At 33.2% G+C, this 26284-nt stretch overlaps 6 protein-coding genes across 9 annotated transcripts; 4 read left to right on the top strand and 2 right to left on the bottom strand.

Annotated features, from left to right (window-relative positions):
- The first annotated feature begins 893 nt into the window (after positions 1-893).
- Positions 894-3368, top strand: LOC100818949 (protein PLANT CADMIUM RESISTANCE 2). Its single transcript, XM_003524325.5, has 4 exons — positions 894-1362; positions 1490-1561; positions 1816-2028; positions 2149-3368. Exons 1-4 carry the CDS (start codon positions 1206-1208, stop codon positions 2232-2234), a joined length of 528 nt encoding a protein of 175 aa, XP_003524373.1. The 5' UTR covers positions 894-1205; the 3' UTR covers positions 2235-3368.
- A 39-nt stretch (positions 3369-3407) lies between these two features.
- LOC100819489 (NADH dehydrogenase [ubiquinone] iron-sulfur protein 8-B, mitochondrial) lies at positions 3408-6391 on the bottom strand. Its single transcript, XM_006580826.4, has 9 exons — positions 6338-6391; positions 5992-6072; positions 5579-5657; positions 5402-5455; positions 5227-5318; positions 5035-5148; positions 3966-4033; positions 3778-3889; positions 3408-3590 (listed from the first exon to the last, which is right to left on the bottom strand). The coding sequence occupies exons 1-9, from the start codon at positions 6389-6391 to the stop codon at positions 3495-3497; spliced, it is 750 nt and encodes a 249-aa protein (XP_006580889.1). The 3' UTR covers positions 3408-3494.
- A 976-nt stretch (positions 6392-7367) lies between these two features.
- Positions 7368-11632, top strand: LOC100499845 (argininosuccinate synthase, chloroplastic). 2 transcript variants are annotated; one of them, XM_003525195.5, is made up of 10 exons: positions 7368-7500; positions 7688-7740; positions 7865-7904; positions 8096-8234; positions 8906-8954; positions 9116-9298; positions 9480-9554; positions 9629-9814; positions 10737-10825; positions 10934-11632. In XM_003525195.5, exons 1-10 carry the CDS (start codon positions 7416-7418, stop codon positions 11484-11486), a joined length of 1452 nt encoding a protein of 483 aa, XP_003525243.1. In that variant the 5' UTR covers positions 7368-7415; the 3' UTR covers positions 11487-11632. The 2 variants fall into 2 exon arrangements, with proteins under 2 accessions (XP_003525243.1, XP_006580438.1); XM_006580375.4 differs by having other exon boundaries at positions 7865-7943.
- A 2082-nt stretch (positions 11633-13714) lies between these two features.
- LOC100805980 (dynein light chain LC6, flagellar outer arm) lies at positions 13715-15790 on the top strand. Its single transcript, XM_003525196.5, has 2 exons — positions 13715-14156; positions 15396-15790. Exons 1-2 carry the CDS (start codon positions 13914-13916, stop codon positions 15552-15554), a joined length of 402 nt encoding a protein of 133 aa, XP_003525244.1. The 5' UTR covers positions 13715-13913; the 3' UTR covers positions 15555-15790.
- Positions 15791-16607: 817 nt separating this feature from the next.
- Positions 16608-20200, top strand: LOC100806504 (F-box protein SKIP28-like). 3 transcript variants are annotated; one of them, XR_005891292.1, is made up of 4 exons: positions 16608-17116; positions 17568-18225; positions 19814-19911; positions 20003-20200. XR_005891292.1 is itself a non-coding variant. In XM_041015232.1 (3 exons), exons 1-2 carry the CDS (start codon positions 16775-16777, stop codon positions 18174-18176), a joined length of 951 nt encoding a protein of 316 aa, XP_040871166.1. In that variant the 5' UTR covers positions 16608-16774; the 3' UTR covers positions 18177-18225; positions 19814-20200.
- Positions 18419-23278, bottom strand: LOC100820015 (glucan endo-1,3-beta-glucosidase 3). The gene is made up of 4 exons (XM_006580376.4): positions 22651-23278; positions 19861-21114; positions 18993-19020; positions 18419-18809 (listed from the first exon to the last, which is right to left on the bottom strand). The coding sequence occupies exons 1-4, from the start codon at positions 22703-22705 to the stop codon at positions 18662-18664; spliced, it is 1485 nt and encodes a 494-aa protein (XP_006580439.1). The 5' UTR covers positions 22706-23278; the 3' UTR covers positions 18419-18661.
- Positions 23279-26284: the final 3006 nt, after the last annotated feature.

Here is a 26284-nt window from a genome sequence, read left to right as displayed (position 1 = left end):
CTAAAGGACAATAATATTAGGGAAATACTGTTTAGTACGAAAATGATTTTCGTCACTCCCACACTAATGATGTTTTCCCGTCAAATTACATTTAATATTATTTTTAAAAAGTGTGCCGTCCACGTGCCTATTCGTGTGTATCCTGCATGTTTTGTTTCATACAAAATAACATCACTCATAATATTATGTTTTAAGTGAGACATTCCTTATTTTTCCCCTTTCATTTTAATACTTGTAATTTATGTCATAGTTCATCACTAGTGGATTCAAGGATAAATAAATTTAATTTTAGTTTTAGACCCATCAGTAAAAAAGATCTTCTATTGATTTTTATAAAGCAAAAAATATTTTATATATTCACAAAAAAAAAAAATCACATATATTGACAAAAAAATTCAAACTTAACTCTCACATTTAAATTAAAAAAAGATTCTTTTAATATTTACTTTATGTCTTATTTATCGTTGGATCAACCTTAACTAAATGCGATTTTAGAATGTATCTATCAGATTCTCAAGATGTTACGCGCGAGTTGTTTCTTTGTTCTGAGTGAAAATTCGCTCAAGATCTAATAGAAAAAACTAATTTCAATCAGGACAAATCGGAGCATATAATGCATTGGCATTCTCTTGCCGGATTAAAAAGAAAATAAAACAGAGCACAAAATAATAAAAAAGAAAGAAAATGAATTCCATCAATGTCTTATGCCGTCTCTGTGGAATATGCTATTGGTGAACTATATTCATACCGATAAGGCTGAACATGATTAATAGATAAATAAATAAGATTAAGTTATGGTGTATATAAATTATATCATTGGCACGTTATATTTATATAATACTTTTATAACTGTATTTTATTTCTTTTCGTTGCATCAATCATTCATTTTATCTCGTATTTTCTCTTTTCTTTTTATAATTTTTAATTGTATAATACTTTATACAAAGTTTGGTACAAACGCAATTTCTCATGCCAAACAAACAGTTAGTTTAGAAAGACAAGACAGAATTTCCTCTTTTAGATCATATCTATGGGTGAAAAGGATTGGTGATGGCGGCACACACACCAAAAAAACATTCCACGTATTGTTCCTCAAATTCTACTATAAATTGTTGGATCACGCCACCTCCTCACCATCATATCAATTCCATACCCCTTAACAAGGTCTTTGCTTCTTAATTTTCTGGTAGTTATAATATATAGTTATGTCTCTACCAACCTCACAAGGTGCACAGCCCGCTGCCACTGGTTTTCCAGTGGCTTACGGCAACAACAACAACCCACAACCCAAGTTCAAAGCCCTGCAGGCCCAGGTTGATTGGTCCACGGGCCTCTTTGATTGCTTCTCCAACTTCAAAAACTGTAAGCTAGCTAACTAACTTGTCCCCTTATTTTTCACACAATTAATAATATAATGTTGATTATATATATATATATATATATATATATATAGCCTGATCGATCTCTAATCTATTTAATTTGTTTGCAGGTTGCATAACGTGCTGGTGTCCATGTATAACGTTTGGTCGAGTTGCAGAGATTGTTGACCAGGGATCAACCTGTAATAAGCTAGCTAGCTAGTTGAATTATAACATTAAGATATACATAGGGATCTTGATAACAAGTGTTCTTACCATATTATTTAAAGAATTATTTTTTTTATTATGGAACATAAAAAAAATATTAATAATATAATTTTACAAATTCTAATATATATATATATATATTTATTTAATTTCTTAATTTATATTCAAGAGTACTGATTAACATGACTACGAAGAAAGAGATCACTAATTAACCAATTAATGATTGCAGCATGTGGTGCTAGTGGGGCCCTGTATACGATGATTTGTTGTTTAATTGGATGTGGTTGGATATACTCATGCTTCTACCGCACCAAGATGAGACGACAATACATGTTGAAGGAGAGCCCTTGCTGGGATTGCTTGACTCATTGCTGCTGCGAACCCTGTGCCTTGTGCCAAGAATATCGCGAACTTGAAAACCGCGGATTTGACATGGTCATTGGTATATATACATAATCATTGATTTCCACGTACATTATTATTTTTTTTTTAAAAAAAAAACATACAGATGAGTTCTTTCTTTCTTTGTCTTGAATCTATTTTATTTGAAATTGGTGGTTAGGGTGGCAAGGAAATGTTCAGGGAGGGAACCAGGGAGTAGCCATGGTTCCAATGGCTCCAGCAGCAGTTGAACCTATGACTCGTTGAGGATCCATATGTACGCACGCGCTATTAATGCATGCAGATGTAGTTATATATATATAATGGATACCAATTCGACATGACATGCCCGTGCATGATATATACTTGCGTTATCAAGATCAGTTATGATTGAGGAATGGTTTATATATTACTGTTTTGTTGACGTTGTTAATTACATACTTGTTTTTATATACATGTGGTATTACCTAGTTGTGTGATGTGTTTACCTTCATTTTTCTGTGAAAAAATGACTCAACTTTTCATCATATATTTGTATTATTGTAATAGTTTGAATCAGTGATTTAAAAACTAGGCCAATTTATGAAGGGGTGAGAACACTGATTATGATGGTTAACACAGTTCCTCAATTCACAAGCACTAATTAATGAAACTTCATTATCGTTATTGTACACTACAAAAATAAAATAATTTAATTAAAACTTTGCATTAATATAATAGAATCATATTAAAGGTTTTGTAACATAAAAAATCAATGATGAAAATTTAATTAACAATCATCTTACAATAAAACGTATCATATTTTAATCATCCACCCAATAAAGTGTTTTTCATCTTTCAGTGAAGGTTTGCCACTATTATTTACCTTATTCGTAATGTTAAACTTCAATTTTTAGTAATAGTGAATATTTCAATTTTTAAAAAAATAATGTATAAGATATTAAGATTGCCAATGATGATCTCCTTAGTATACTGCACAACCGAATGTGATTGTACTTTTTTATAAGTAAGGATACGTTTGATATCTGAGTTTTAGAGGAGAATAAACGCTCTCACGATGAAAGGATCACTCTGGTCTCTAGTAAGTTTTGATATATGAAATCTTAAATATTGATCCAAGATAAGGCTCAAAGGAAGGTTGAAATAAATAGAGTTGTTCAAAATTTCTGATTAAACAAAAGAGCATTAGTATTAAGACATACTCATACCTTATTACGAATTACCAAGCTGATCTAATTTAGTCGTACACACGCCTAATTGCAGAATGCACCATTCTCCCTTTTATCGGATAGATACATGGTGGTAATCATCGAATCCTCAATGTCTTCAATGAACTAAAAGGACGATCAAGAAGAAAAGCTCGTCACTATAGTTTTCTTACCAGCAATGCAAAAGATGGGGAAAAAAAAAATATGATGTAACAACCATAAATCCATGCAGTTATTTTAAAACCATTTACTGATCATTTTATTCGTCATTACTCAATTAGATCCAAAAAAGCAACAGCCAAGGAGCACGCGGAAATTATCAGCGATAAAGGCTTTCAGATATCAGGTTCTCTGCAATTTCAGTTTCCCATCGGTCCCCATTTTCAAGCAGCTTCTCTTTGTCATATAGAAGCTCCTGCAACAGCAAACATATTGCGTATTAACTAGAAATAAATAAATAAACAAAATAAACCATTACTGACATTCATTAACAAAAGAACTTAAACATATAATTAACAACAAAGAAAAAAAAAGAGAAACAATTACTAGCATGCACTAACAAATCGTTTATACAATTCAATATGAAGGAAATGAAAATGAACCTCATGAGTCTCTGTAGCAAATTCAAAGTTTGGCCCTTCAACAATGGCATCAACAGGGCATGCCTCTTGACAAAATCCACAATAGATGCACTTGGTCATGTCAATATCATACCTGAAAGATTTAACAAATAACAGTAAGAATGGGATAGGGGCAGGAGAAGGGGAGGTACACAAGGAAGGTAATTCACCGAGTTGTCCTGCGGCTGCCGTCTTCTCGTTCCTCAGCCTCAATTGTAATCGCTTGAACAGGACATATCTGATAAAAAAAATATATTACTTTAGAAAAAAAAATAATATGATACAGCTGCTGACTCAATTGGTAGGAGGGTGAGAAACAGGGAAAGTATGAAAAGGGGGAAACTAAACATGGAAAAGGAAATTAGGACAATGGAAATATATAATGGATTGATCATTTGTTGTAATTACTAATTATTACGGGGTATTCATTAATAGATTATAGCTCAGTTATCTGGGGTTAGATGATACTTTCAGATTTCTGGCAAACGAGAGTTTTAGTTTAAAATCATAATCACTTGCCTATCAAGTAATACCTTTTTATGTTAACTGGAGGATTTCACTGTTTAGGGACTACTGGATGCTTTGGGCTTAAAACATATGTTTTGAGACTGAAAATCCAGACATTCTCCTTAGTCCTCCTATAAATTAAAATGTACCTGTGATTCTATCCTTACTCTCTACTAGCTTAATATGTTTGTCCTACATTACAGGGATAATCCTGCAGCAGTACTACTGTACCAGTTATAAAAAAAAGATTTTGAAGTAAAATTTCTATTTATAGGTGTATAGGAAAATGAGGAACGTTAGCAACACTCTCTCTATGATTGACTAAAAATTATTAGAAATTACCAATCTTTGTGGGTCCCACATTGAAATATACCTATTACAGCCTCCAAGGACCAGAGGGTTAGCAAGCACATACCTTCACCTAGTTCAACTAATGATGTGGCCCAGATTCATAAACCTACCAAGACTTTATGCCTTGCACTTTTTGCCATGTCTTGTTTAAATTCAAAAGAAGCTGTATATTTGTTTCTATATTAGCAAACAACAAGCCACACCCAGTAACATATACATACAATTGTAAATACAAAATAGAGTCCAAAAGTAGGCAAGCTTAGTAACAGTCCAGTTTATGAAAGCAACAGGAAACTACTGTCATACAGTCATATGCTGGGTAGAATGCATACTCTAAATGATTGTTAAACCAAAACTATTGATAAACAATCAAAGAGTTACAGCTTCACAGAGTTTGCAAGCAATGCAACGTTCCTCCCCTGTTGGATATTGTCGGAGTGCATGTTCACCACGGAAACGAGGGCTCAAAGGGCCTTTCTCAAAAGGATAGTTAATCTGCATTATAAAGTCATGCATTTAACTAGAAGAAGCTGCAACAAACTTGACCAGCAACAAGTTTTAGAAGATACTTACTGTAACTTTTGTTTCAAAGAAGTATTTCAGTGTCAGCATTAAACCTCGAACCATTTCAGTGAGAAAAAATGTGTTGATGCTACGCTCAAAAACTGTCATCCAAAGCATTAGCAATGATTAGTTACATTATAGGAAAAAAAAAACAAAAATCAAACTGAAAATGAAAACTAAATACCGGAACTCCAATCCTTTGAAATTTCCTTTGCAAGTTGCTCCCTTTCTTCATCCTCTGCAGTTTGTGCATCACAAAATTATGATACAAATCAAGGGGGCATACACAGGAAACACATGCATGTGAAAAGCAAATGGTGATCCAGTAGATATCTCAAAGCTGGAAAGAGAAATGACAGACCTTTTTTGGTAGAGTAGGACTGTGCACTTAATGGCAGGCCATAGTTTTGGAAGTTGTGTAGCCCTTGACCACTTACAGCCTAAACAAGCAGAACAATTGACATCCTACAACAAAAATGATGCTTGTATTGACAACAAGCTTTTATATCTGGAAAATTATTAAGAGCATCACATAATCAGTCAAAATCAGAATACTTAAAGAGGCTATATAGCCAAAAAGAGGGAAACAAATTTAGTTCACATCTAGGAATCAAAGAAAAGAAATTGGGGGAAGAGAGGGGAACAAATATAGGCATTCAAATAACATTCTGTGTTCTAAATTCCATCAACATCTAAGTATAAGCTTCTTCTCCTTTTTTTTTTTCCCAACACTTCTCGGCAAATAACAGATAAACGAAACGAGATTAATCTTACCAGTTGGAGTGTTCGAAGAGCAAGAAGTGATTTCCGAGCTAAGATTGCAGCTATTTGTGCAAAGACAGATGGAAAGAGAAGCTATTGTTGTGGAACCTAAAACCTGAAAATGAAAACATTAGGCTATTAAACAACAAAACGACAAACAGCTTGATTTTTCATCAAGATGAGTTTTAATCTTTGCAGCACGTTGCCAATCTGCGAAGTAGCTCAATTGGCCCACGCTCATATAAGTTTTCGAGAAGGAAAAAAGGGCATCAAAAGAATCAAACCCTATCTATCTATATATCTATGTATCAGGAAGTGTGACACAATAAAGCATGGAAAATTGTGAGAGAATGGATACCTGACAATAAATGAGAAGCAGTGAGAGATGCGAATGCAAGATCAGCTTCTTCATTCCTCACTCTCAAGTGGAACAAAACAACTCGCCGAATCTTAGGAGTTAGGAGGAATTTGCAGATGTATGTTCGTTCGTTCGGTGAACCGTCAAATGAATCCACGCGGTAATAAGCATAAAAAAAATAATTATAGTAGTATTTCTCAACAGTAATATTATTATTTATTTTATTTTTCTTTATCTTTTAAAAATGCATTACTCTTTTATTTATTTTTAAATGATTCAAAACAATTATCTCATCAGTTTAAAGTCAATATAATTAATATTATTTTTCTTCTATCCTTCTTCATCTTTTCCTTCTTCTCCCTTGGATAGTTTTGGTCATATTTTTTCTCGTGTAGTGCCTCAAGATCGAGAGGTTTCTTTTATAGTTTAAGTGTACTTTTTACTCTAATTTTTTATTCTTTAACTAACTTTATTTCAACAAATTAATTTAGCTAATTTTTCTCTCAATTTTAAAGAATTTCACAAATTTTATCTTTTTCTATTTTACTCTTACTATAATTATATTTTTACCCTTAATTTTTTTTATAAACTTTGCATTCAACGTTTTTTTAGCAAATTTTACTCTTAAAGTTTTTTTTTGATTAATTTCACTCTGTATTAATTAATAGATAAATGACAGAGAATAAAATTCATATTTTTTTTTAAATTAAGAATAAAATATAGAAAATTAATTTGTTGAGAATAAAATTTATTAAAATTAAAATTTGAGAGTAAAAAATATAAATAAATCTTTTTATGGACTAAAAGTGAAAATTAAGAAAAACTCAACAATTAAAAATATAATTAATCCAAAATAATGTTAACTAAAATTTTAATTAATATAAGTTGTTTTTTTCTTCTATTTAAGAGAGGAGTGAATAAGGTATTTATGGATAGTCGAAAAAATTTAAATAATTTCATTAATTAATTATACTTGTAATTATTATAGTCAAAATTAAAAAAATATAATGACAATGACTGAGTTAAAACCCTTCTTTCCTGACGCCGTTAACACTTTGATTTCAAACAGAGAGTAACAATGACTCAGTTGAAAGCATCTCCTGCGTCTGCGTGTTCGTCCCTTGCCATTGCTCCTTCCTTTCATCATGCATCAATAACAACAGGTGCCCCTTTTTTGTAAATTTGTTTCTTTTTTCGAATTCCAACTTCTACATCACTCTATTGTAAAAAAAATGTCGTATCTTAAACTATTGTAAAAATTGAAACCTTGGTTAGAGCAATTCTCCCTTCATTCACATTTTAAGCACACTATGTATGCTTAACACTTCCTCCTTTTTATCTCTATTTCAGGGCACCTTCTGCGCCATCAATTCTCCAAGGCAAAGCCTTTGTCACTCAAAGAGGTGAACTTTAAAAGCTTAAACTTTAATCATTACAAAAACATTTTTTTTTTGTTGGTATCTTTGTGTTTTGGTGGGTTTTATGTTGGTCTTATTTTGGTAATTTGGATTTCTATGGTGTATGTAGCTGGGGCTAAAAACAAGCGTTGGTGCCAATAAACTTCAAGGTGAGATTGTTTTGTCTCAACTTCAGCAGTTCACTGGAGGTCATAACACCAATAGACAAATAAGCTTCTTAGAATATGGCTAGTTTGTGTTGAAACACATGATGTCATTTAAGGCACCTTGTGTTCACTTCTTCATATATTCAATTTAAGTTTAGTGTCTGTCATGATATTAAAAATCCCTTGACATGCAGTTATTAAAGCAGCTGCACGCATTGATACAGAGGTAGTTTCTGAAACCACGAAGGGTGGTGGCCTACGTGGAAAATTGAATAAGGTGGTGCTGGCTTATAGTGGTGGCTTAGACACATCAGTCATTGTTCCATGGCTGAGGTACAGATGTTGCCGCCCCCCTTTTTTTCCATTTTTTTTTATCAGACATCCACCGTAAGTTTGGAATATTGGATTCTGAAATCTGAACGAAAAATCTCTGGGACTTTGGGTCTGTTTGGTAGAGAGGAGAGAAATAGAGTGAATGAAAATAACAAGGATGAGTGAAAATAGGTGAAAATAAAGTTGAAATAAAGTTGAAATCCCAAGTTGAAAATAAAGAAGAGACGAAGAAAGAGATAGAAAAATAAGTGGAAATAAGTGAGAAATAGTACACTAGGTCCCGTCATTTTTAAAATTATTTGCACCTTTTTCTCCTCCTTCAAACACCCAAAATTATTTCCATCCACCATGACAAACAAGGGGGTTAGAGATGATTTTTCTTTTTTTTTTTTTTGAATTACTGAATTCTCTTTTGAAAATAATGTTTTAAGTTTTTATTAGAATGTGTAAATAGAGATCAGATACCATTTTTGAGATTGTATAGATAATCTGATGGGTTTTAAACTAAAAAATGTTGTAGTTTTGTAGTAAAGCATGGAAGCAAAAATTGGTGATTCTTATTATACATGTGACTTGGGATATTGAGCTGTGGATATTCCTGTCAATTTTACATGTTATTGTATAACTGTATTCTTATTATAATATTTTATCTGGTGATTTTGGTGTTTCAGAGAGAATTATGGTTGTGAAGTTGTTTGCTTCACTGCTGATGTTGGCCAAGTATGTTTTGAGTTTTAGAATTCATTTTCTGTAATCAATATTGTTGTGTAAATTGTTTATTGGAAAAAGTGTTTTAAGATTTTAAACTTCTGACGAGGGGAATTCCTTTATCCAATCTCTTGTTTAAATGCCTCATGTCATAAGAAAACTAAATCTTGTAGGGCATAAAAGAATTGGATGGTTTAGAAGCAAAAGCCAAAGCCAGTGGGGCTTGTCAATTAGTGGTAAAGGACTTGAAGGAGGAATTTGTTAGAGAGTACATATTTCCTTGCCTGCGTGCTGGTGCAGTGTATGAGAGGAAGTATTTGCTTGGGACATCAATGGCCCGCCCTGTAATTGCAAAGGTACTCATGCTTGAAGTTTAATATATTCATCTTCTTTGGTAAAGCCATTTCTTCTGTTAGCTCTTAGTGCAGTGTTCACCCTTTTTATATAGAAGAATCATAATGACAATGATAGTGGCATGTACTTATCTTTATTCCCCCTTCTATAAACATAGATTGATTGTTATCTATTGACTGATAGGCGATGGTTGATGTTGCCAAAGAAGTTGGAGCTGATGCTGTCTCTCATGGGTGTACAGGGAAAGGAAATGATCAGGCATGCGTTACTATTAGGTTCACAACACTAATCATGTCATTTATTATGCTAACACTTTCTATATAAACTTTTAGGTTCGATTTGAGCTTACTTTCTTTGCTCTGAACCCCAAGCTAAATGTTGTGGCTCCATGGAGGGAGTGGGATATTACAGGTAGAGAAGATGCTATCGAGTATGCTAAAAAGCATAATATACCTGTTCCTGTGACAAAGAAATCCATTTATAGCAGGGATAGGAATCTTTGGCACCTAAGCCATGAGGTATGCTTTGCAGTTATATTCAATGTAGCTCTAGTTATAGTGTTGAAGTAAGCTATGTCTAATGGATTTGGATTTTCTTATGTTACATTACATGACCATTAGGAGGAGTGATAGAGAACAAAGACTATTTCTTACCATGATAGTCATGTAACATGAGAAGATCCAACTTTGGAGGAGTGGTTTACTATGATAGTGTTTGTTGTATGGATAGAATGGAATAAAATGTCCTTTTCTGTTCTTTGTTCTACCCTTTTTAGTGGAATCAAGATGCACCATTTTTCAACCTCATGCCCTATTATGTTCTATTTTGGAAAATGGAAATGCACCAAACATAGCTGAATCTTCCACCCTGTTTTAACATGTTTACCAAGCAATATCTAACATGTATACTAAACACTGCCTATATGTTGATAGCTGAAGTGTGTCATGTTGGCATCTGAAATCAAGACTCTATTCATTTCCTATTTGTTTTAGACTATGAAATAGTCCATGGCTCACCATTCAACTCAACTTATTGTATGTAAGTGCTCCCACAAGCATATTCATTCCAGGGCTATTGCATTCAGTGACTATTTACGAGTGCATTTTCCATGTACCTTTTCTCTTATATAGACCCTCATTTTGTCTTCCAGAATACATGCACCATCACTTTTTAGTCCACAGAAGATTTTAACAATCAACTTTGTCCCTCAATAATTTAGAGTTCCATCATCTAAATTTTCAAGGAATCCAATAATCTTTGAAGTCCCTTAGAACATGTGAATCGTCAAATTGAATACAAAGCATCATTTCTATGCTGTATTGCAAGCACTTGCTACACATTATTTTGATCTAGGTTATGCTTTATGCACTGTAGCTCCAAAAACTATTTTGGAAATGACATGTTGCTATTTTCTGATATATGCAATCTTTGACACTGAAGGGTGATATTTTGGAAGACCCAGCTAATGAGCCTAAAAAGGACATGTACATGATGTCTGTAGACGCTGAGGATGCTCCTGATGAAGCAGAGTAAGCATGTTTCTTGTGATTTCACTTTACATATAGCGTCCACATTTCTGTAATACTTTTAAACATGTTATTCTTTACATTTTTGAAAGAGCGCATTATGCATTGCAGATATGTGGAAATTGAGATAGAGTCTGGCCTTCCTGTTTCAGTCAATGGGAAGAGGCTTTCGCCAGCAACTTTACTTACTGAGCTCAATGAGATTGGTGGAAGGCATGGAATTGGCCGGATCGACATGGTTGAGAATCGGCTTGTAGGTATGAAGAGCCGTGGAGTTTATGAAACTCCAGGTGGAACCATCCTGTTTGCTGCAGCACGCGAGCTGGAGTTTTTGACACTTGATCGAGAAACAATACAAGTCAAAGATTCATTAGCCCTTAAATATGCAGAGTTAGTATATGCTGGCAGATGGTTTGATCCACTTCGGGAGTCAATGGATGCCTTTATGCAGAAGATCACAGAGACAACAACAGGTTCTGTGACTTTGAAATTGTACAAAGGTTCTGTTACTGTAACCAGTCGAAAGAGTCCCTTTAGCCTGTATAGGCAAGACATTTCATCATTTGAGAGTGGGCAGATATATGATCAAGCTGATGCTGCTGGGTTCATCCGGCTTTATGGTCTTCCAATGAGGGTCCGAGCAATGCTTGAGCAGGGCATCTAAGTGTTAATTTCATTTCAAAATGTCCTTGATTTCATTGTCATTTGCTTGTTTAGAAAAAAGTTGGATTGAAGCTGGAGTGTACTGTGGATTGTTAGTAGATCCCTGGAATCCTAATAAAATGAATAATATTTAATATTCATCTTGAATTCATATCAGATATTAAAAGAATCTTTCTTTTTCCTGAATATTATTGTTATTAGTAGCAACAGTAGTAGGATAGAAGTACAAACATATGATCGGATGCCTCTTGCTGTTTGGCATAACAAATTGTACAAAGTAATAGCAAAATGGTTTCTACTTAAATGTTCTTGAAAATGGAGACCGATGGGAAACTGAAATTGCAGAGAACATGAGATCTGAACGCCTTTATCGCTGATAATTTCCTTATGCCCCTTGGCCGTTGCCCCTTTTTGGTCTCATTGAGCAATGATGAATAAAATGATCAGGAACGGCTTAAAAAAACAATATAGTGACAATGTTTTTCCCTTGAAATCTTGAACAAATGTGAAAATACTTGAAAACTTAAACTAATGGATGCCCACCTTACAACGCACTTAAGATGGAATACTGACGCAGTGAAGCTTACAGATTAAACCTGCCTGATCGTCCCTTTACTTCGTTAAAGACATTGGGAATTTGATGATTACCGATGTCTTTCATTGAAACTGATCGTAGTTAAGCATATTTTTGGTCATCATCAAAACTGTTTGTCTGAACTATAACCTTTAAGTAGTCTTCATATTATGTCTTTTCAGTTTTACGGATACTGATTACCAAAATAACCAGAAATGTTTTTTAAGAAAAAGTAGTCATATGATGTACAAAATGTTCATGCCTCTCTTTATCTCTAAAGGCAGGATGTCCTAACCATCCGATGACTATTTCATCTTCATTATCCATTGAACCTGCTTTACATAACCTCCCTTTTACTGGATTATTTCTGATGTAATCATAAAAAAAGCTAATTTTTGGGGAATTTTGGACATGTTTCAATTAATTTCATAAAACTCCATGCCTGTAGTAACTCTATTTCTTTACCACAGTCAAAAGTTGTCTTTAGTGGACTCTGCATTTACTATTCTCTTTGATCGCAAAATTCTGTCTTGATAAATTCTCTGGGCTTAATTTTCCAGCCCTGATTTTTTATCATTTGAATATCAATAGTAGGACCTATTTTTGTTTTCTCTGCATTTATAATGACTTTGTCACATAAAAAATGAGTATAAGGTATAAATGATGTCTAGTTAACATTTTTATACCCTTGAATTATTCTCCATACGAAAAATTGATAAGTAATAAAATTAAAGTTTAATCTCTATATCTTGATAGTTTAAAATAATTTTATATTATATCTTAAATTATCATATTTGAATTATTTTAAGATAATTTTTTAAAAGTAAAAAAATTTATCGGATAATATATTGTGATTTGATTTGATAGTGATTGAATGATTATATAAATTTTTTTTATATTGGAAGTGTATTAGTAATTTTTTTTGGGTATTTGTGATAAATTTTGTGTTTATTAACTTCCTCGAGCTTGCAGAATCACACTTTAGCTGCGAGAAACCAAGTTTTCTGTGACTGTTTTTAGGAGAAAAAATATATAATAGATACTGTTTGTAGCCACAAGAAACTTCTACTTTGACCAAATCCACGACAAGAGTGGTAGACATGTTCCCTCTTAACAGGTTTTGTCAATGCTAAGCAAAGGAAAGTGAAATTATATATTGCTAGTTAAAGGGAGGGGAAAAAAAAAAGAAGAAAAAAGCAAAAGTGAAAATGATTGATTTTGCATGACTGTATAAAGTAGCGGCAACGAGTATCATTCCTGATTCCACAATGTCTTTTACTTCAAAAATTACAGTTACAAAGTAAAGCAACTGTATATACTAATATGTAGGACAAACTAAGATAACACCTTCCAAGAAAATATAAAAAGAAAACCACACCCCCTCTGGGCTAAATACATGTAAAATATTCTGAAACCTATAATATAACACTTTCTTTTTAAATTTGATTATGTGTTAGGATAAATTAAATTTCTGATTACTCTTCATCGATATATTCTGAAACCTCTTTATTAAGAGTAATTTTCAGCATATCAAAGTTTTCATATTGATATACTACAAATTTGCAAACTATCTATACGCCTTAACCAACGACCTCGTCTACAAGCAACAAAGGCAACAACAAATGCATGCATTAAAAGAAACACCGCAACTCAAAAACCAATACCATACCCACTAAATTTATGTTTCTGTCTTAATCTTCCCATACTTATTCTCTTCTACTTTCTCTTTGCTCCTTTACTCTCTTTGGGGCCCCTCCAGAAGACAATAGAGTGCACTGCTTTATCTGAGAAAGCAAGAGTGCAAGAGAAGAAAAAGGGTTTGATGTGTGAGTGATGAGAGGGTGAGTTGGGAAGATGGAGGGTGCAGAGGAGGAGCTAGAAAGAAGAAGCAAGTTTCTCAAAAGCTTGATACAGAAGAAGAAAACCATAGAGCAACAAGAGCAGCATGATCACCTACAACACAACAACGTTCGTGTCAGAGCTTGTGACATGCCTCTCCCTCTTCAGAGCCGTGCCTTTCGATGTGCACGTGATCTCCTGGATTCTATGCCACCAAAGAAGCTTGATAGTAAACGCCTGGCCCTCACACTTAAGAAGGTTACCTTTTTTGTTTCGATTGTTTGTGTGCCTAAGTATCTTGACTTCTTTACAAGATCTGTTTCTGGGTTCTGATCTTTTGCCGCATACATAGTATGAAATCTTGATGGCTAATTAGGAAGGTTTCGAAATTATGAAAATTGGTCTGATGTGACAAACAGTTATCTTAGCTCACTTATGGCTATTCTTCTTCCTCTATCTACTGTTTTATGTTGGTTTTTTTATCTTGATCACTAAGTCCTTTTTTGTTTGAAATTTTAAAAATCTAGTTGGCATAATCAATGGTTTATGGAATGTGTCTAATTGATTTGGGGTGTTGATATTACTGTCAGATGCATTTGATCTGTTTTTGTTTTTTGTTTTTCTTTTTTTATCTTATTTGTGTCAATTGATTTGGTAAAGAATGGTTTGATCTTGCGTGCTACATGAGCTCTGTAGCTATCCTACAGTATACAAACGTAGCTTGGATTACAAGAGATTGAAAATGGCACGTTTTGTTGGTTTTTCTTTGAGTGTACAGATGCGCAAGAGATGATATTGAGCAGAATCAGCAGTTGCCTTTTTGAGGCTTCACCAATTTTATTGGAGAAGACTTGAAGTTTCAATAAATGGAAAGTATGAGTATCCTGAAGTGTGTATGGTACCTCTGCGGTCCAATTATGATTAAATTATATTTTTTATGTGAACTGTGAAGAATTTCAAGTATGTAACTTTGAGTATGAAAAAAGCCTGATAAGCATGGCTATAGATTTGTTGGTTATGATTTAATGAATTTAGGTGGCTTGCTACATAGGTTATTTGTGATGTCAAAAACGATAGATGGTCCCTCATTTCATTGATGGGGGCTCGGGGATAGTAAACGATCATTAAACACACTCTATTACATACCCTTTTGAACACATTATTTATTATTGATTAAAAATTATAAAAAAAATTGTGAGTCTCCTTGTTTAATGAATTTCACTCATGATTAGTATAATAGAGAATGTGTTAGAAGCAACATGTTAGAAAGTGTGTTGCTAATACTACTAGGATGTGACAATCCGAGTAAGAAGTAACACAGTGGATGTGAGAGAGCGTGGGAGATTAGATGAATCTATATAACACCAACATTGGCTATTTACTTACAGACACTGCTCATTTCTAAATTGAAAGTCACTTTGTTGTTCATTTACCTGTTTCTGACTTTATTTGACCCCTGCTTGAGTGGTTCATAACAAAAACATTCTGGTTTTACAGGAATTTGATTCTTCTTATGGTCCAGCTTGGCACTGCATTGTGGGTACTAGTTTTGGCTCCTATGTTACTCATTCCCTTGGTGGTTTCGTGTATTTTTCCATTGACAAGGTTTATGTCCTTCTCTTCAAGACAGCTGTTGAACCATTAGACCATTCATAGCTTCCACAATTGAGTTATATGCACATCTCCTTGAGAACTTAAAATAATTTAATATTTCAAACCAACTGATGTGTGAAATTACAAATTGTAAAATTTAAAGACATTTGTACTCTGAAGTATTTGATGCACTTCAGTTTCGAGTGGGAGAGTATTTGAGTGTGTAATTTGTTATGACAAGCAAAAGATACTCTTTCTTCAGCTCAGAAATAGATAATTTTAGAGTTTTCACTCTCAAATTGACACTTGACTCATTGGTACCGTACGCAAATCCATTATCTATCTGAAACCTGTTTCAATGTAATAGATTTCTATTATTTCCAAGTGTAGGAATTTTTCTCAGGAAAAATATGTTTGAACATTCAACATGCTAATCAACACCTACTAGTGAGAGACCAAAAAGGAGAAAAAAAATTATAGAGATAATAGGTGACATAAGGTGATAAGAAGTGAGATATAGAGAAAAAAATAAAATATGTTAGTGAGACAGCTTCTTACTGCTAACGATGCATATCTTCGCGAGATTGTTTGTTGTTTCGTACACCTCTAAACTCACGCTTCAAGTCTTTAAAGCTTATCAAACGCAAAATCAAGCACGCATTAAGATATCATCGGTAGACTGTAATATATATATATATATATATATATAAAAGATTCATTAAAACTATAAATTTGTTTACCTTAATGTTTTTAAAGTTTAATTTTAATACATTATTATTATAAAAAAATGTACTAAACCAATTAAAAAGCATCTAGATAAAAAAATTTAACTATGATAAAAGTTAATGATTTTCAATGACATGATATTTTATTTCATAATTGATTGATAGTTTAAAAAGAAAATTAGGAGTGGAAATGTATTTTAATTATATTTACATTTTTATCAATAATTAAATCTCCATACCAATAAATAATTAATACAAGTAGTATTAGACTTAGTTTTTTTAAACAAAGTCTTAGATTCATGACAAAATCAATAAATACTCCATCCTTCCAAAAAAAAATATTTCTTTTTCTAAAAGAAATAACCTAGAGTCCAACTCCAAGGCAAACGACTGTACAAGAGGGGTATGAGTGGGATTAAAGGGAAAAGTGAACATTTCTCATGCGTTGCTGGCATACCTTCAACCACATATAGCTAACGTATGACATTGTGTGTTCCTCCCTCGCCAACTCATATAATCACCTGACATATCCACGTAAGTATCAAGTCTTGATTTCATATGGAAGAGTCCTCCAAGGCGGTTGAGGTTGAGCAGGAAGCAAGTGAAGCAAAGGCTCCTCACGAGGCTTTGTTTCTTGTCTTGTCATATCTTCCTGTGTACGAGGTTGTGGTCATGTCTCAAGTCTGCACATCACTAAGGGATGCAGTGAACAATGACATATTACCATGGTTGAATGTTATTGTTCAAAGGCCCCTCAGTTGGCGACTCAACGATGAGATTCTAATCAAAATCACCTCAAAGGCCAATGGTAGGCTCAAAACTCTCGCTCTCATCAACTGCATGCACGTTACCGACCACGGCCTCCAAAGGGTCGTTCAACAAAATCCTCTCATTAACAAGGTAAAACCAATCCCATACATATTTTAGATTTTTCTCTTTTGCTCTTCTGATTCAACACTTTTCTTTAACTAAGCAAAATTAGTAGCCCTGGTTTCCTCCTTTACCTGAACACAATTATGAGGTTAGTTATAGTTGTTTTATCAATGAGGACAGTGTTGAGGGATGTGGAATTCAATGGATAACAAGTGTGTGTGGCTATCCTTGCTTGTTTGTTCAAACTGTTTGGTGGGGATTTTTTTGTAAAATTGTTGAAAAATGGATAGCTACTTGACAAAAGGGTGGCGTGTACATCTTGAAAACCATGTCCAGATCTTCCAAATAACAAGAAACTGAATACTTACACGAGGAAAAACTAGGCTTTGATAAAATACAATAGTAGGCACCTTGGATCGTGTTGCCAACATAGTACGATTGAAGTGTTGTCTCATTTCTGGTTTCGTTTGGAGTGTAGTTGCATATACCAGCATGCACTGGCATAACCCCTGAAGGAGTTCTAGGAGCCGTGAAAACACTATGCCAAAGAAGCAATTGCTTAAAGACCTTAAGTATAAACGGCATCTACAACATACAGAAGGAGCATCTTGACATGCTTATCATGAACCTTGGAAAGAATCAACCACTAGAGGAGCAGCAAAAGCAGCAGCAGCCTGTCTACTATCATGAACGATGTAGCTTTTCAGTATTCAAGCAGGAAGAAAGCTGGCGGCTTATTGATTTGGAGATATGTCCCAGGTGCTTTGAGGTGAGGATGGTTTATGATTGCCCCAAAGAGCACTGCACGAGAAGGGAATGGCCCCTAGCTCCATGTAGGGGTTGCAATTTTTGTATTCCAAGGTGCGAAAACTGTGGTGGATGCATTGAATCCGGAGAAGTGGAAGAGGGAGCTTGTGAAGATATCTTCTGCCTTGAATGTTGGTTACAGCTTCCCAAGTGCAGTTTCTGCAACAAACCATATTGTAAGCAACACACAAACTGGTGGTGCACTTCTTCAGACTCTTCATTGATCTGTAAAGTTTGTGATGAAAATTCTCACGGATATACGTATACTGATGTTCTATAATGACGTGCAACTTGGGATAAGTTTCAACTATCATGCATCAAGCCATCAAGTAAGTTTATAGATGATGAATGATTATATTATTTGCATTCATGAATGTACTTAAAGTTTGATTGTTCTGGATTATAAAATGAAGGTTTTTCTCTAAATTCATCAGCTGTGTAACCATATAAAGGCCATCATGCCAAAGTATTCCAAAATGATGCCAGAGACAATAATTCCAATTCAAAGAATATAAATTGTGGTTTATAAGGGGGGAAAACTATGTTTACAGCAATGATGTCAAATAATTACTCTGGTCTGTTTGTACAAAATTCAATGGACAACTCATGATACAATTGCCGTTATACATTTTGATCAATTGGACAACTCAAATAATTTCTAGGAGGAACACTAAATAAGATATGCTGTGACGCAATCTTCCAGAAGACGGAAGAGAATGCCACCATTAATTATATTCCAAAGATGAACAGAAGATAAGCCTAGTTTTACACAACTGCACACAAAAGTAGAACTAGAATCAACGAGCTTGTGAAAAATCCACCATTGTAGTGGTATTGTGACAAGCAGCCCGAACTTGTGGAATTAGATGGGGCCAGTGATGTGCCATTTGTTCTGGTTCCCTTTCTACCATGACTGTATTTCACCATAAATATGCAACCAAAGAAGAAAAAAATGTCAAGTCATTTCAAAAACTTTGAAAACTGAAAGAGATGAGGATTGGAAAAATACATTAATAAGACATCTTAGAACAAGACTAGCATATGATTCGGAAAGGAATGACAACAAGCAAACTAACATAGACTCCAGAAATCATACCTTCCAGGAAATATACAAGAACCATGACCTGTAAAAATTATAATACAATAAATATCAGTTATATTAAAATGCTAAGTAATTTTAAATAGAAAATTCATTATGCAAGACCTATTTTAATGTATAACAAATCTGAGCCAATAGAAAATGGACAAGAAAGAAAAAAGCTGCAAAATTTGAAGAGATTTTTTCATACTGACTAATTAATTATGTCAAAAGGATGCTAAGGAAATGAAATTCAAAAAGTGTTCATGTAACATTTCAAAATACATTAATATAATCATCCATAATTTTAACAAATATACTTCTGAAACAAACTGATAAGCAAGATTTGAATACCACTATTCTCATACTTAACGTCACAGGATCATTTTCCCTAATTACTTCAATTTTAAAATTGCAGTCCCCTGTTTTTAGTCGCAACAGTTTTGGTCTCATTAATCTTAAATTCTTTCAATTGTGGTCCTATCTTAACATAAATTTGGAGATGCAAAGTGCTGAAGTGGCACATAGATTGTGTTGAATGGCTAAGGTGCCACATAAGCTAATTATGTGCCATGTGAGCTCTCTTTGTCACCAAATAAAATGTCTGTGGTAAGATTGAACCACATCTGAAAGGAGTTTAAAATTGAATAGACCAAACTCTTGAATTGAAGATACAGAGGGACTAAAGGTGTAGTAAGCCTGAAACAAGTTTCATCATAATTCATCTTACTTGCAATTCTATCAAACCTATTGTGTTAAGGTGCAAGCCTGAAACATGCATGTTTTCTTATTGCCTATAGCTATGGTGTTCTAGTGGCTTTACAAATAAATGTACACAGATATTTGTATCCAACTCATATTTATGTGGGAGTATGTATTGCCATACTTGGGTCTGTGGTAGTGACAGTGGCAACTCCTTTGAAATCGCAACTCCCAGGTGATTTATCCATCTTCTGATAATATGCATTGAAAGCATATGTAGAATGTGCAACTACATTATCAGGTTCATAACATGGTTGACCTTGCAGCAAAGGGGAGCAATCCACCTTCCCTGGTCCACAAGCCCAATCAAGTGCTGCCTGTAACATCTTAGGGTCAGCATTACTCTTTGTGACACAAAAGGTTTGGTTTGTTGTATCATTTGCAAATAAAATACCAGCACCAGTCAAGTGTAAGGTATACACTGGTTCTCCATTAGCATAAAATAGCCCCCAGTTCTTTTCTGAGACTGGACCTGATCTTAAGTCTTCATTATAAAGCTCATAAATAAATGTACTAACTGCAATTCCAGGATGTTTAGGAGTCCCCGTATTGTTAAGGACATGTCTGATCAAGTTACTGTTGTAAGTGTTAGCATTATCAACAGTTGCATCAGGTTCAGATGAGTCACCTTTGGAGGGCCATCCTGACTCAGTCACCATAATAGGAATATTGGTAAAGTTCAAATCTGACATTGCAAAATAAGCAGCATCCACAACTGCATCAAAAACATTAGTATAATGCAGCAGAGTGTTGGAATCAACAGCTTCCTTATTTGGAGGTAGGGGGCGGAATAAAGCATAATCCAGTGGGATTACACCATTGGACTGCTGGTAATCATAATATGGATACACATTGAGCATAAGACATGAACCTGTTGATTGCAAAAATTTAAACATGGGAACCATGACTGGATTCCATGTACGGTTGAAAAATGCTTGGGAAGGTGGGAAAGAGTCAAGGATGATAGAAGAAGAGTGCGGGCTAGAGACTTTAATTTGCCGGTCTAGATTAGCAGCAACAAGAGCAGAGTGAATGAAATTTATGGCAGAGACTAGAATAGGGGCTGCATTTGGGAGGGTAGTTAGGACCTCAGATCCAACACATATGGCAGTGATGTTGGTAGCAGGGACATGAGCTATGACATTTCGAGTAACCCAGTTTGCTGCAGTGGCATTGGACTGACCAATGCCAAGTAGCTGGTCATTGGGAACAGAAACAGTTACACGAATTCCTGTGTTGGCAAGTGCAAGAAGTAAGGCTTGGTCAGCATCATAGAGTCTGACATGTTGGATACTTTGAGCCTTCAGAAGAGCAACAATCTCTGTTGGACCGGGCATGTCAGATATATCTGAACCAATGTTGACACCAATAAAAGCATCTGTTGAAAAAAAAGGAGCCTATGAATGAAGGACTTTCATTTTAACACGGGAGACTTAGTGGTATTGAGTTATTTACAAGAAAAATGAGGTATAAATCCTCAACCTTGTTGTAAGGCAAATCAAGAAGATCAAATAAATGTACTGTATTTTCAGAAAAAAGAGGACATTCACAATCTAAAACAAATCTTCAGAAACAAAAAAAAGAGCACTATTGGAACATTAACCAGAGATGCAGAAGTAAAAATTATGTTTTAGCATTCTTTACCACCACATGCATACCCTTTCCTAGGTCCTAGATTTCTCTAGAAAAAACTCAGAACACATTGAGGATGTTTCATATCATAATCAATGACAACACCAGATGGTTGGTAGGGTTACCATGTGTCCCACAAATTAAATATGAAACATGACATCCAAAGAAATGTATGTACTTCTTGAGAGACATATGGTTCAAGAAAAGGAGAATGAATAATGATTCACTTAACTGACAACCTGGCTCTATAAATTTATTGTTTATAATCTATACACCACCTGTCTGTGTTGTAAAAAGACATAGCCTGCTATAGTAATTAGCAGCAGTGCTACATCACCCACATCACTTTCTAACTACTATGATTAGTATATTCCAGAGGTAAAAATATAAGTAGTGCGTTAGTTACACCCAGAAAACCAAATAAAGACAGGTTTTTGTATTTGTCTTCAAATGTCAAAATCACCCCACCGCCCACTGTCCCTGAGGCTTTTTCAGGTGATATAAGTGAAGATTCTTAGTTATTCTTCTGAGTTGCCATAATTGCCTATTCTAGAATGCAGATTTTCAAGCTAAATCTGATAATGCATTTATTTATAAACGGTAGATCGCAGGCTGGCTAATTTAATATTGTGGACCTCATTGTTTAACTCTCAGGACAGTTTCATTCATAGCTATGAACGAATTAGTGATATTCATCCATGGCTTTCTCAAATAAGGGTATGTTAGTCCATGAATTTTTCAACAAAAAAATGCAGTTAAGTGCAAAAATGCAAAGCAACTGTGTGATGAGCTGGGACGCAACAACATTATTCCCACCAAAGACGGGAAAGGACAGATCGTAGACTCAGTACAAAGTAAAAGAATTTCTCACAGAAAACCCTTTACTCAGAATAAGATTTTTTTGAAAAAATGAAATAGGCACTTACCAGTTACTTACCCCCAACCCCTCCTCTTCAAATTTCAAAATAGTAAGGCAAATGAAATCGAATTAAGAAAACAAGCACATAAAAAAGAAAGTAGATTAAGCCATGAGAGAGACCAATGTCAGTTTCAATGTGAAGCTATCCAAAAGCGAGGCTTAAATCTAGTGCAAGACAGATATAAGTGATTATGGCAGGATGAATGAGGAATAAAAACAAAACCAAAGGCCAAAAAGAAGAGAATGAAACCCATAAGGCATTGGGGGGGGGGGTACATGCACAACATAGGTAAATTAATCAGAATTCACAAACAAGTCAGTGGAAGCAAAAAAAGGAAGATATAGATGGATGCAGAAACTTACCCCCGGATGCAGAAATAGAAAGTGGCAACATGAAGAAAAGCAGCAGCACAGCCATGAAAGTAATGAATGTGTCCAGCAGTAACGTAAAAGGAGCACTGCAAACACTGTAAATTTCAAAGAAAATCTACAACAGAAAACTGCAAGGAAGGGAAATTAAATGAAAGAAGGTAGAAAAATCGGAAATTTCCGAGTGAGTGCGAGGGAAAAGCAAATGAAATGAAAGTTTGCTCCTTTTGAGAGAGTGGAAGTGTGTGAGGTGGAGGAGAGAGAAACAACAGAGGAAGAGAGAGAGAGAGGCATTCTTAATGTCTTTTGTTGCTGTGGCGGTGAGGGACAATGCGCCACCTCATCATGGGCGTCTTTGTGCCCAATCCAACGGCTAAACATGCACGTGCGCCAAACTAAAAAATTTATTTAAATCTTTATCTTTCAAACTGAGCTTAAAAAAAAAAGTTTTTTTCTTTATTTCTCTCATTTTCTCTCTCAATAGTCAAACAAAACAGTTGAACAGACAATAGGATGAAAATGGATGAAAGTGCCTAAGGAATAAAAATAGATGAAAGAGAGACAAAGAGAGGATGAAAAGTGAAACTATTTGGTATAAATGAAAGAAAGTTGAAAAAAATTTATAAAAAAAACTTAAATTAAAGTGATTAGGTAAGTAATAAAAGAAAAAATAAATAAATTTAAACAATTGTAAAATGTCAATTTTATCTCAACTTTGAAAAAAAATTACACAATGAAAAACTTTTTTCTAAATAAATTAATAGACATAACGCATATAATTGATTATGTCCTATCGTATGCTCAAATTGAGTTTCTTCTAAAAATTATATGGTCATAATCAATTAAGTTTCGCATAATAAGTTTTTCATGTGGATCACATATCATTTCTTGCTCTTTAAGCTTTGATTTCAGGCATTCCAAACAACACAATCATACTATTTTTAGTTCATTTCACTAGCTGCACTACTTTCACCCCTGATCTTTCTCTGGTTCTAAACACTATGAAAGGATGCATTTAGTTGAGATGAAATAGTGAGAAATAAAAGTAAATTAGTTGAAAAGATGAAAACAGTGTAAAGTAAAAAAGAAAATAGAATTGTTTGTTTGAGATTAAAGAAAGTGACAAGTTTTTTAAAAATAAAAAATTGAGACACAAAAATATTTTTCATCTCTCAAGTGAGATGAAAGAAACAGAAATGGCAAAACTTTGGAAAAATTTGTTCAGCATCATCCGGAGATACCAACACACAACATACAACTATAATGGGTTATCAGTTATCACCTCCCTCTATAATAAATGTTATATCATGTAATTAAAATAACATTAAAAAAATACTAAGTAATAATACCAGTTATGATAATAAGAACAAAAATACTAAATAATACAAATAATAAAAATGATAATAATAAATAAAAATAACAATAATAATATATAAAAAATATGATAATATATTTTTATTTAATATTACAAAATAATAATAATAGAAAACAATATTAATAATAAAAATATATTTTAATTAAATATTATTTTTTCTTATCAAACAACTTTTATTCGAATACTTCCTCTCTTTTTTACTATATTTTACTTCATTAAACAATCTTACTTTCTACTTTATTTCACTTCTTTTCATTTCTTTTCTTTTCTCATGTTTTTATTCCTTTATATTTTTTCAGAACCAGACATAATGTAACTCAAGCAAGATGAAGGTAGGTGCATCTTAATTTCTAAACCCTAAAACAGAACACTTGTTAGCATGTCCCAAATCCAATGTTTGGAATTTATGAAAGTATTTTGTAAAAAAGTTTTAATTATTTGTAAATTATCCAAAATACTTTTCTTTGATTTTATTATTTGGAAACTATTATCTCTCACTTACAACTTTCTAAGTGAATAACTAGAGCCAAAGTAAGTTAAGATTATAAAGAACTACTTCTGATCGAATATCTAAGGAACATAAAATAAACTATTAAGATCAAAGAAAATATAGTCACATTTAATACAACTATAAATTTTAATTTTATCCAAAAGAGTTTTTAAGTTTAAATTTTATAAGTGATAGTCACATTCAATATCAACACTCATAATACAATGAGAGAACTCCTAGTAAATGAAGTTAATAATAAATTAAAGATATAAAAGAAATTTAATTCTAAAAAATTTAAAAACTAATCATTATTTCTTATAATTAGAATTAAAGAAAAATATAATTTATTTCTTATATATAATATTAGAGAAAATATCACATGATAGGAACAATAACTACATGAATGATGACAATGTTGATGATGGTAGAATAGAAGCATTGATTGTAGTAAATGGTAAATCTATATATGAAAATTTTAAATTAATTGTAATGTTTTAAATCGTCTATTATCATAAAAAGATTAAGATGTTTGCTCTTTGTACTCCAAAGTGTAAATTACATTTCAGCTACTGTGGAATAAATATTCAACTACTTTCGGCCCTTCCGCCCATAAATGCATAGTTGTAGAGCTAGGACCTGAGTTGTGTATCACAAAGAAAGTTGCATTCCGTAACACCATCGGCACCAAACTTTTCAGTTATACAGTGTTTTTTTATGATATTCGGCACGTTCTCTTCTTGTCATCCCCGTAATTATTTTTATAAACTCACTGAAAATGATGCTACGGATCCAGCACAGAGTATTGCCCATTTATGCTTCATTGCTTGCTTACTTTTGTTCATGACATACTTGCATATTTCTATGGTCTCCTCGGTGTACTTGATTTCAGTAAGGTAAAAAAACTTGCAGCAACTTCTGTATAATCACTTAAAATATCGAAACTGAGAGTAATCTCTATTTTCATATACTTGTAAGGCTGCGGATTAAAACAGAAAGGGAGATTGTATTTACACAAAAAAAAGTGTACAATTTTTTGTACAAAAAGGAAGAGATAAAAGACAAATGTGAAATAGAAAGGGAAAGAAAAAAATTATCAGGTCCAGAAGGCACTCCGTGTCTTTTTAAAAAAAAAAAAAAAATTTAGTAATTTTTAGGATATAAGTGTAGTACGGGTTGGTTGGAGAGAATAATTATAAAGATAAAAAAAGAAATTTAAAAAGGTGCTTTTAGAAATAAAATGAAAAAAAGAAATGTAAATACCAAAATATCATAATCCCTTTATTAATAGTAAGTATAGATAAAGCTTAATAATAACTTAATTAAAAAGTATCGATTGAGATTTTAATAAATTTTAGGTTTTGTTATTTAATTTTTATCATAATTATTAACAGTTGATTTTTTTATTGATAAATGCAAGTGGATTTAATCTTTTAAGGTGCACTTCTCATTTTAGAGGAGTTGAATAAAAATATAACATTTAATATTCCTATATTTTATTGTGATTTTAAATAAAATTATTTATTAATACTTTTATTTTTTTTATTAATAATATAATAATGATTTAAATACATTTTTATTATTAAAATTAGTTAATTTGAATTTTATTAATATAAAAAATTATTTAATTCATAGTTTTTATTAAAAATAAATAAATATTTTTAATTCTAATTTTGTTAAATGAAGAAAAATAGATGTATGTTAGTTTATTAGTCATTGACAAGAGGTTTCAACTTTATCTTAAGAGCTATCTTTTCTTCTTAATA

This window comes from Glycine max, chromosome 5 (genome assembly GCF_000004515.6).
Source record: "Glycine max cultivar Williams 82 chromosome 5, Glycine_max_v4.0, whole genome shotgun sequence".
NCBI lineage: Eukaryota > Viridiplantae > Streptophyta > Magnoliopsida > Fabales > Fabaceae > Glycine > Glycine max.
The sequence above is the reverse complement of the archived record's forward strand: the minus strand, read 5'-3'. Positions and strand labels throughout refer to the sequence as shown.